Source organism: Oncorhynchus mykiss, chromosome 2 (assembly GCF_057628025.1).
Source record: "Oncorhynchus mykiss isolate SJ-2025 chromosome 2, ASM5762802v1, whole genome shotgun sequence".
Classification (NCBI taxonomy): domain Eukaryota; kingdom Metazoa; phylum Chordata; class Actinopteri; order Salmoniformes; family Salmonidae; genus Oncorhynchus; species Oncorhynchus mykiss.
The window spans coordinates 53863203-53875232 of record NC_143023.1 but is presented as its reverse complement, the minus strand read 5'-3'; the positions used below and the strand labels follow the sequence as shown (position 1 = coordinate 53875232).

The 12030-nt window shown below is 41.8% G+C and overlaps 1 protein-coding gene across 22 annotated transcripts in view; it reads right to left on the bottom strand.

The window, feature by feature from the left end:
* ap3b2 (adaptor related protein complex 3 subunit beta 2) overlaps window positions 1–12030 on the bottom strand; it is a 102821-nt gene that overhangs the window by 15254 nt on the left and 75537 nt on the right. For 15 of the 22 annotated variants that reach the window (XM_021565027.3, XM_090202023.1, XM_090202017.1 and 12 more), the window contains exons 18-19: window positions 8780–8894; window positions 6206–6392 (exon numbers count right to left, since the gene is read on the bottom strand). In XM_021565027.3, coding sequence (XP_021420702.3) covers window positions 6206–6392; window positions 8780–8894 — 302 coding nt within the window. Of the gene's footprint in view, window positions 1–6205; window positions 6393–8779; window positions 8895–9746; window positions 9786–12030 lie in introns of all 22 variants that reach the window. The other 7 variants (XM_021565010.3, XM_090201982.1, XM_021564951.3 and 4 more) reach the window with 1 other exon arrangement.

Here is a 12030-nt window from a genome sequence, read left to right as displayed (position 1 = left end):
ATTACTTGGTGTTACCTTAGATAGTAAACTGTCATGGTCAAAACATATCGATTCAATGGTTGTAAAGATGGGGAGAGGTCTGCCCGTAATAAATAGATGCTCTTTTTTCATAACAACACATTCCAAAAAGCAAGTCCTGCAGGCTCTAGTTTTGTCATATCTTGATTATTGTCCAGGTCGTGTGGTCGAGTGCTGCAAGGAAAGACCTAGTTAAGCTGACCCAGAATAGAGTGGTACGTCTTGCTCTTCATTGTAATCAGAGGGCTAATATAAATACTCTGCATGCCAGTCTCTCTTGGTTAAGAGTTGAGGAGGGACTGACTGCATCACTTATTTTTATAAATTGTTTGCATAGTCAACTTACACACACCTCTGACACACACACTTACCCCACCAGACTTGCCACCAGGGGTCTTTTCAAAGTCCCCAAATCCAGAACAAATTCAAAAAAGCATACAGTACTATATGGAGTCATTATTTCATGGCTCTCTTCCATCTCATATTGCTCAAATGAACAGCAAACCTGTTGTTTTTTTTAACTGACAAAGCAACACCTCACGGCACAAAACCTCTTCCCTATTTGACCTAGATAGTTTGTGTGTATGGATTGATATGTAGGCTACATGTGCCATTTTTAAATGGATGTACTTCTGTTCTTGAGCTGTTCTTGTCTATTAATGTCAAATCAAATAAAATGTTATTGGTCACATACACATGGTTAGCAGATGTTAATGCGAGTGTAGCGAAATGCTTGTGCTTCTAGTTCCGACCATGCAGTAATATCTAACAATTTCACAACAGCTACCTTATACACACACGTGTAAAGGAATTAATAAGAATATGTACATATAAATAAATGGATGAGCGATGGCCGTGCGGCATAAGCAAGATGTAGTAGATGGTATAGAGTACAGTATATACATATGAGATGAGTAATGTAGGGTATGTAAACATTTTATAAAGTGCCATTGTTTAAAGTGACTAGTGATACATTTATTTCATCCAGTTTTTAATTATTAAAGTGGCTAGAGATTTGAGTCGGCATGTCACTCAATGTTAGTGATGGCTGTTTAAAAGTCTGATGGTCTTGAGATAGAAGCTGTTTTTCAGTCTCTCGGTCCCAGCTTTGATGCACCTGTACTGTCTTCGCCTTCTGGATGATAGCGTGGTGAACAGGCAGTGGCTCGGGTGGTTGTTGTCCTTGAGTATTTTTTTGATAACGGGTTGTGTAGGTGTCCTGGAGGGCAGGTAGTTTGCCCCCGGTGATGCGTTGTGCAGACCTCACTATCCTCTGGAGAGCCTTACGGTTATGGGCGGAGCAGTTGCTGTACCAGGCAGTGATACAGCCCGACAGGATGCTCTCGATTGTGCATCTGTAAAAGTTTGTGAGTGCTTTTGGTGACAAGCCAAATTGATTCAGTCTCCTGAGGTTGAAGAGGCACTGTTGCGCCTTCTTCACCACACTGTCTGTGTGGGTGGACCATTTCAGTTAATCCGTGATGTGTACGCCGAGGAACTTAAAACTTTCCACCTTCTCCACTACTGTCCCGTCGATGTGGATTGGCGGTTGCTCCTTCTGCTGTTTCCTGAAGTTCACAATCATCTCCTTTGTTTTTTTGACGTTGAGTGTGAGGTTATTTTCCTGACACCACACTCCGAGGGCCCTCACCTCCTCCCTGTAGGCCGTCTCGTCGTTGTTGGTAATCAAGCCTACCACTGTAGTGTCGTCTGCAAACTTGATGATTGAGTTGGAGAGGTGCATGGCCACGCAGTCATGGGTGAACCGGGAGTACAGGAGAGGGCTAAGAACGCACCCTTGTGGGGCCCCAGTGTTGAAAATCAGCGGGGTGATGTTGTTTCCTACGCTCACCACCTGGGGGCGGCCCGTGAGAAAGTCCAGGACCCAGTTGCACAGAGCAGGGTCGAGACCCAGGGTCTCGAGCTTAATGACGAGTTTGGAAGGTACTATGATGTTAAATGCTGAGCTGTAATCGATGCACAGCATTCTTACATGGGTATTCCTCTTGTCCAGATGGGTTAGGGAAGTGTGCAGTGTGATTGCGATTGCGTCGGCTGTGGACCTATTGGGGTGGTAAGCAAATTGGAATGGGTCTAGGGTGTCAGGTAGGGTGGAGGTAATATGGTCCTTGACTGGTCTCTCAAAGCACTTCATGATGACGGAAGTGAGTGCTATGGGGTGATAGTCGTTTAGCTCAGTTACCTTAGCTTGCTTGGAAACAGGAACAATAGTGGCCCTCTTGAAGCATGTGGGAACAGCAGACTGGGATTGATTGAATATGTCCGTAAACACATGCCGTCTGGGCCGGCAGCCTTACGAGGGCTCACACGTTTAAATGTTTTACTCACGTTGGCTGCGGTGAAGGATAGCCCGCATGTTTTAGTAGCGGGCCATGTCAGTGGCACTGTATTGTCCTCAAAGCGAGCAAAGAAGTCGTTTAATTTGTCTGGGAGCAAGACGTAGGTGTCCGAGACGGGGCTGGTTTTCTTTTTGTAATCCGTGATTGACTGTAGACCCTGCCACATATGTCTCGTGTCTGAGACGTTGAATTGCGACTCTATTTTGTCTCTATACTGACGCTTAGCTTGTTTGATAGCCCTGCGGAGGGAATAACTAGACTGTTTATATTCGGTCATGTTTCTGGTCGCCTTGTCATGATTAAAAGCAGTGTTTCGCGCTTTCAGGTTTGCACGAATGCTGTCATCAATCCACGGTTTCTGTTTGGGAAAGGTTTTAATAGTCACCATGGATACAACATCACCGATGCACTTGCTAATAAACTCGCTCACCGAATCAGCGTATCTATCAATGTTGTCTGAGGCTATCAGGAACTGGGCGAGGGAGGGATTTGTACAGTGCCTTGCGAAAGTATTCGGACCCCTTGAACTTTGCGACCTTTTGCCACATTTCAGGCTTCAAACATAAAGATATAAAACTGTATTTTTTTGTGAAGAATCAACAACAAGTGGGACACAATCATGAAGTGGAACAACATTTATTGGATATTTCAAACTTTTTTAACAAATCAAAAACTGAAAAATTGGGCGTGCAAAATTATTCAGCCCCTTTACTTTCAGTGCAGCAAACTCTCTCCAGAAGTTCAGTGAGGATCTCTGAATGATCCAATGTTGACCTAAATGACTAATGATGATAAATACAATCCACCTGTGTGTAATCAAGTCTCCGTATAAATGCACCTGCACTGTGATAGTCTCAGAGGTCCGTTAAAAGCGCAGAGAGCATCATGAAGAACAAGGAACACACCAGGCAGGTCCGAGATACTGTTGTGAAGAAGTTTAAAGCCGGATTTGGATACAAAAGATTTCCCAAGCTTTAAACATCCCAAGGAGCACTGTGCAAGCGATAATATTGAAATGGAAGGAGTATCAGACCACTGCAAATCTACCAAGACCTGGCCGTCCCTCTAAACTTTCAGCTCATACAAGGAGAAGACTGATCAGAGATGCAGCAAAGAGGCCCATGATCACTCTGGATGAACTGCAGAGATCTACAGCTGAGGTGGGAGACTCTGTCCATAGGACAACAATCAGTCGTATATTGCACAAATCTGGCCTTTATGGAAGAGTGGCAAGAAGAAAGCCATTTCTTAAAGATCTCCATAAAAAGTGTCGTTTAAAGTTTGCCACAAGCCACCTGGGAGACAGATGAAACCAAAATTGAACTTTTTGGCAACAATGCAAAACGTTATGTTTGGCGTAAAAGCAACACAGCTGAACACCAACCCCACTGTCAAACATGGTGGTGGCAGCATCATGGTTTGGGCCTGCTTTTCTTCAGCAGGGACAGGGAAGATGGTTAAAATTGATGGGAAGATGAATGGAGCCAAATACAGGACCATTCTGGAAGAAAACCTGATGGAGTCTGCAAAAGACCTGAGACTGGGACGGAGATTTGTCTTCCAACAAGACAATGATCCAAAACATAAAGCAAAATCTACAATGGAATGGTTCAAAAATAAACATATCCAGGTGTTAGAATGGCCAAGTCAAAGTCCAGACCTGAATCCAATCAAGAATCTGTGGAAAGAACTGAAAACTGCTGTTCACAAATGCTCTCCATCCAACCTCACTGAGCTCGAGCTGTTTTGCAAGGAGGAATGGGAAAACATTTCAGTCTCTCGATGTGCAAAACTGATAGAGACATACCCCAAGTGACTTACAGCTGTAAGCGCAGCAAAAGGTGACGCTACAAAGTTTTAACTTAAGGAGGCTGAATAATTTTGCACACCCAATTTTTCAGTTTTTGATTTGTTAAAAAAGTTTGAAATATCCAATAAATGTCGTTCCACTTCATGATTGTGTCCCATTTGTTGTTGATTCTTCACAAAAAAATACAGTTTTATATCTTTATGTTTGAAGCCTGAAATGTGGCAAAAGGTCGCAAAGTTCAAGGGGGCCGAATACTTTCGCAAGGCACTGTATGCGTTTGAATGTTTGAATTATGAGAAGGTGAAAATAATATACTGTTTTTGATATGTGATTATAATCGAAGAGAATTCTCTTGGTAGATAATGCAGGTGACATTTGATTGTAAGGAATTCTAGGTCAGGTGAGCAAAAGGACTTGAGTTCCTGTATGTTGTTATGATCACACCAAGACTCTTTAATCATAAGGCATACACCCCCGTCCTTCTTCTTACCAGAGATATATCAAAAAATATATATTTTAAAAAATATATATATGTATATATATAAATATATAAATATATAAATATATATATGATATACAGGGCTGTGATTATAATCAAAGAGAATTCTCTTGGTAGATAATGCAGGTGACATTTGATTGTAAGGAATTCTAGGTCAGGTGAGCAAAAGGACTTGAGTTCCTGTATGTTGTTATGATCACACCAAGACTCTTTAATCATAAGGCATACACCCCCGTCCTTCTTCTTACCAGAGAGACGATTGTTTCTGTCGGCGTGATGTGTGAAGAAACCGGGTGGCTGTACCGACTCTGATAACATATCCCGAGTGAGCAATGTTTCTGTGAAACTGAGAATGTTACAATCTCTGATGTCTCCCTGGAAGGCAACCCTTGCTCGAATTTCGTATACTTTGTTGTCAAGAGACTGGACTGGAGCAGTGAGCGATGTGCCCGTCTATGGAGCCTGACCAGAAGACCGCTCTGTCTGCCCCTTCTGCGGCGCCGTTGTTTTGGGTCTCCTACTGGGATCCGATCCATTGTCCTGGGTGGTGGGCCAAACAGAAGATCTGCTTTGGGAAAGTCATGTTCCTGGTCATAATGTTGGTAAGTTGACGTTGCTCTTATATCCAATACTTATTCCCGGCTGTATGTAATAAGACTTCCTGGGGTAACAATGTAAGAAATAATACACAAAAAAACCAAAATACTGCATAGTTTCCTAAGAACACGAAGCGAGGCGACCATCTCTGTCAGCGCCATCATCTCTGGTCTGTTCTGTTTTTTGTCATGTTTCATGTGGACCACAGGAAGAGTAGCTGCTGCTTTCGCATAAGCTAATGGGGATCCTAATAAAATACCGAATACCAAGGTAGGCCAATAATTTTTAATCTAAAAAGTGAGTGAAAGTTTGAGGTACACATTTCTCGAGCGCATTAAAGTTGTATGTTGTCTTGCGATTCACGAAAGGGATGGATGGACCTTGTAAAAATCTTATAGCTTATTCCACAATATATTCCAAAATGTTAACAAAATACACCAAAAACATAATTTAGGAGATACAAGTTGTGAGCATAGTTTTTCTGATTGGGTTAACAATGATCTTCTAATGTGTGCCTACAATGCCATCTTTAGCGCACAACATGTTCTGGTTTACAGAGAAATACATTGAAAGAGATCTATGAAACCACTACCGAGGTCTAATACATCTAACTTATAATTTTAAATGTTTTATCATTTATGATGCATGGATTTGATTGATGCATTCAATGTATTTTCACATTTATCAAAATAACTAAATGGTAAGCCATGCAGCCACTTGAAAACTTGCTTCAGAGTGGGGGTTCACTACATCACAGGAACGAGCACATTCTAAAGGATGGCAGGTTAGAATGTAGATTGTTTATTATGCATTTATGAACCATAGACTGACATGTCGATTCCAAAACGTGAGGTTTAAAAAAATAACAAGGTAGTTTTCAATTTTCCGGAAACATTTCTTTAAGCGAAAAATGTGTGCTACCTTTCACTTTCTGGAACAGGTTTCCTTGCTTTGATCTTCTCCACATTCTTCTTTTTCTTCTTCCCCTCTTCCTCCTCATCCTCCTCGCTTGCAGACTCAGAGTCCTCGTTGCTCTCCTCACTCTCGGATCCAGAGCCGCTCTCCTCACTGCCACTGCCACTCTCTGAGCCGCTGGCTGTGTCTGAGGCTGGGGGGTGGAGAGGATAGGTTTCTATTCATCCCATCCTACACAGATTCCATCTCATATACTTAAAGGTAGGGTTGCAAAAGACCTGTAGGTTATTGGCATTTTCAGAATAAAAAAAAATGAACAGGTCATAAACGGCAACTTTGGTCATTTATACTTGAATAACTCTTTTTTTAAATGGATTCATATAAAATATACATGTTTTGTTCATCTTTACATCTGTCTCCACCTTTTCTATGAGGTTGTCGTGGAAAATAAGCGAATAAATTAAAAAATTTAAAAATTGAATCAACAATGGGATCATTTCCAAATAACTCTGCAACGGTCACAACTATTGACTTTTTTCACAACTGCCTCCAAAACATTTACAACAAAGACATATTGACATAGTCAAATAAATAAAAGTGTGTAAAAATATAAAGGATATTTCATGCTGAAACCCTGATATTAAACACCAATGGTATTCACTAAGTTGATGGGATATATTTAGGATAATGTTTTACAGTTTTTTCATAATTTTCTTTAATTTAAAAATCATCTTATCTTGTTTATTTTATGAAAATTACATAAAATCCTTGAAAGTTTCCCAAATTCCGGTGGTTTACTGGTAAACGTAATATACCCTCCCTTTGCAACCCTACTCATAGGACATGATAAAACACATACAGTGGGGCAAAAAAGTATTTAGTCAGCCAACCAATTGTGCAAGTTCTCCCACTTAAAAAGATGAGAGGCCTGTAATTTTCATCATAGGTACACTTCAACTATGACAGACAAAATTAGAAAAAAAAATCCAGAAAATCACATTGTAGTTTTTTTAATTAATTTATTTGCAAATTATGGTGGAAAATAAGTATTTAGTCACCTACAAACAAGCAAGATTTCTGGCTCTCACAGACCTGTAACTTCGTCTTTAAGAGGCTCCTCTGTCCTCCACTTGTTACCTGTATTAATGGCACCTGTTTGAACTTGTTATCAGTATAAAAGACACCTGTCCACAATCTCAAACAGTTACACTCCAAACTCCACTATGGCCAAGACCAAAGAGCTGTCAAAGGACACCAGAAACAAAATTGTAGACCTGCACCAGGCTGGGAAGACTGAATCTGCAATAGGTAAGCAGCTTGGTTTGAAGAAATCAACTGTGGGGGCAATTATTAGGAAATGGAAGACATACAAGACCACTGATAATCTCCCTCGATCTGGGGCTCCACACAAGATTTCACTCTGTGGGGTCAAAATGATTACAAGAACGGTGAGCAAAAATCCCAGAACCACACGGGGGGACCTAGTGAATGACCTGCAGAGAGCTGGGACCAAAGTAACAAAGCCTATCATCAGTAACACGCTACGCCGCCAGGGACTAAAATCCTGCAGTGCCAGACGTGTCCCCCTGCTTAAGCCAGTACATGTCCAGGCCCGTCTGAAGTTAGCTAGAGAGCATTTGGATGATCCAGAAGAAGATTGGGAGAATGTCATATGGTCAAATGAAACCAAAATATAACTTTTGGTAAAAACCCAACTCGTCGTGTTTGGAGGACAAAGAATGCTGAGTTGCATCCAAAGAACACCATACCTACTGTGAAGCATGGGGGTGGAAACATGTTTTTCTGCAAAGGGACCAGGACGACTGATCCGTGTAAAGGAAAGAATGAATGGGGCCATGTATCGTGAGATTTTGAGTGACAACCTCCTTCCATCAGCAAGGGCATTGAAGATGAAACATGGCTGGGTCTTTCAGCATGACAATGATCCCAAACACACCGCCCGGGCAACGAAGGAGTGGCTTCGTAAGAAGCATTTCAAGGTCCTGGAGTGGCCTAGCCAGTCTCCAGATTTCAACCCCATAGAAAATCTTTGGAGGGAGTTGAAAGTCTGTGTTGCACAGCAACAGCCCCAAAACATCACTGCTCTAGAGGAGATCTGCATGGAGGAATGAGCCAAAATACCAGCAACAGTGTGTGAAAACCTTGTGAAGACTTACAGAAAACGTTTGACCTCTGTCATTGCCAACAAAGGGTATATAACAAAGTATTGAGATAAACTTTTGTTATTGAGCAAATACTTATTTTCCACCATAATTTGCAAATAAATTCATAAAAAAAATCCTACAGTGTGATTTTCTGGATTTAAAAAAATAATAATTTTGTCTGTCATAGTTGAAGTGTACCTATGATGAAAATTACAGGCCTCTCATCTTTTTAAGTGGGAGAACTTGCACAATTGGTGGCCGACTAAATACTTTTTTGCCCCACTGTATATGCAAACATTTCCACGGGTGCACACGCACAAACGCTTTTTACGTTATCACAGTATTATTCTTCATGCTAGCACGTGTGGTGAAGCGGGTTGTGAGGTTGTGAATGTAAGTAAGCAGCCCTAGTCACCACTGTCAGCAGACTCGGTCGGGCCAGACTCGCCCTCCGAGTCAGAGTAGAATGGCTTGTCCGCCTTCTTTTCTTTCCTTTTCTCACGGCTGCTGCACTTGGTCCACTCCGGCACCTGGCAAAGAGGTCAGAGGTCGAAGAGTCAGCCGTGTCACCACCACGTCCGAAGCATTTTAATGGAAGCAGAGAAGAGGGGTTCATCCGAAATGCCACCCTATTCCCTAATGCAATACTTTTGACCAGGGCCCGAATAGGCCTCAGGTCAAAAGTAGTGCGCTATAGGGGAATGGGGTGCCATTTCGGATGCAGCCAAGGATCGAAGACGCAGCATGGCCATGACTGCTTCCCCCTGGGGCCGACCCTGTGAAACAAACCAACCAGCCATAATGGGCTTCCATTATGGTACAGTCCCGTGAAGCTTTAGTTTACACAATTGTCATAACATGTACTCTATAACATGTTTAACTTGTATTTATCGTTTTCCACAGCTAGGTGGCAGCACCAAGGTGATGCCTTCATGGCCAGTTTGGTAATAGTGTTTGATTTAGATTTTTTAAAGGGAGTAGTTCCAATAAAGATGTGATGTCCTCCAGGAGTAGTCAATGTCCTGGCACTGAAAAATGTAGCAACATTAAAATGTATTGTATTAACCAGGGTGTATTCTTTTCTATTCTTACTGATACGGTATGTTAGTTGTTTATCTCACATGCAAAAAACAACAACAACAACCACAAAAAGTAAGAAGAAGAGAAGTTTCAACAAGTGGGAGGACCGTCAACTCTTCTGAAGGAATCGACTCTTTAATGGTAGAGACAGAGGATGTTGCTGAGCTGGGTAGTTTTGCTGAGTTAGCTAGGCACAGAACAGCAGCTATGGTAGGCCTGGGGTGTCAAAAAGCACTTTGGCGCTTTGGGGAAGGAGGGGGGGGGGCTCAAAGAGGCAAGCTCTTTGCCACTGACTGACTCACGCTGGTTAAAGTTGTGACTCTTTCAAGCAGCGTAATAACCTGGCAGGACGGAAGAAAGAAAAAGATTGGGATGGAAGTGAGATGACAAAAAGGAAGAAAAGTCTAGAAAGAGGTATAAAAAACAAGGCAAAAAGGAACAGACGGATTCAAGTTGCACTTACTCAATACTGTAGATGTTCAAAAACAGTTTTCACTTCTAAGCGATTGTTACTACAAGGCCTTATCTTACTCTCTTTAAAAAAATAAAAATATTTAACCACAATTAAGCATTCATTAAACAACATTACCAAAGTACTTTAAACATTACTTCAACAACTTGAAATTACTTCAACTAAGCAATTTGTTAACTTACTTTAACCAAGTTATTCAATAACTTAATACAGTTCAAGTTAACAAATTCACAATTACTTATGGTCATCATAATCATTACGGTACATCCAATATCTAAGACTATACATCAATGGTAAAGCATGAGGTGGAGTTTGCTTATTGAACTTTGCTATGGTAGTGCAACCTTGATTGAATGAATCCAGCGGGGGTTGAATGGTGGAATACATGAGGAGAGGAACATAGAAGATCGAGAGAGGCAGATTTTGGATTGGAAACAAGGTTGGCACACACCGCACAACAAGAAAGAGTCAAACACAGCAGTTCACACGCAAAATACCCAAACTGTACCACTAACACAAGTCCAATTTCAGTTACTAAAATTAGAGACCAGTAGCCTAACTATCCATCTAGCTACGGTCCATTTCAAAACTGAAACTTTCTCTTTATATAAATAGCTATAAGAGACAGAGCTGACTTGGACTTCTATAGCATTAATTCTTGAAATACGTTCATAGAATACCTGTAGCAATTTACCATCCTTTATAGGCTCAGCTAAGTACTAAGTGAATTCCCATCTAAACCAATCGGCACTTTGACATCCAACACCAATCTTTTTTAATATGGTGCCACAGCTGGTGTGCGATCTTTAATATGTATATCCTGCAGTACTGCTCAGCAGAGTTGGAATACTTAATTAAAAACTGTAGACCATACTATTTACCAAGAATTTTCATCTATATTTTTCGTAGCTGTCTATTTACCACCACAAACCAATGCTGGCACTAAGACCGTACTCAACGAGCTGTATAGGGCCATAAGCAAACAAGAAAATGCTCATACAGAGCAGCGCCCCTAGTTGTGTTTTTTTTTAACACAGGAAAACTGAAATCTGTTTATCAAATTTCTACCCGCATTTCACCTGTGCAACTACAGGAGAAAGAAATCTAGATCACCTTTACTCCACACACAGAAACAAATACAAAGCTCTTCCTCTGCCTCCATTTGGCAAATCTAACCATAACTCCATCCTCATGATTCCTTACAAGCAAACACTCAAACAGAAAGTACCATTGACTCAAGCAACACAGAAGTTGTCCGATGAAGCGGATGCTAAGCTACAGGACTGTTTCCCTAGCACAGACTGGAATATTTTCCGGAATTCATCCGATGGCATTGAGGAGTTTACCACATCAGTCACCGGCTTCATTAATAAAGTACATTGATGACATCATCCCCACAGTGACAGTGCGTACATATCCCAACCAGAAGCAATGGATTACAGGCAACATCCGACATAGACGTAGAGCCGGAGTAGTAGGATTTGATCTTAGTCCTGTATTGACGCCCTGCCTGTTTGATGGCTCCTGCTATGACCTTTGACGAGCAATCAAACAGACAAAGCGTCAATACAGGCCTAAGATCGCATCCTGCTACACTGGCTCTGATACTCGTCGGATGTTGCAGGGCTTGCAATCTATTACAGATTACAACAGGGAACCCAGCCGCGAGCTGCCAAGTGATGTGAGCCTACCAGACGAGCTAAATGCCTTCTATGCTTGCTTCAAGGCAAGCAACACTGAACCATGCATGAGAGTACCTGCTATTCCGGACGACTGTTTGACCACACTCTCCATAGCCGATGTAAACAGGTTAACATTCACAAGGCCGCAGGGCCAGACAGATTAGTAGGACGGGTAAGAGCATGCGCTGGCAAGTGTCTTCACTGACATTTCCAACCTCTCCCTGACACATCCTGTAATACCTAAATGTTTCAAGCAGTCCCAGTGCCAAGGTAACCTGTCTAAATGACTATCACCCCGTAGCACTCACATATGTAGCCATGAAATGCTTTGAAAGGCTGGTCATGGCTCACATCAACACCATTATCCAATACACCCTGGACCCACTCCAATTCGCATACCACAGATGACGTAAACTCTATTGCACTCCACAC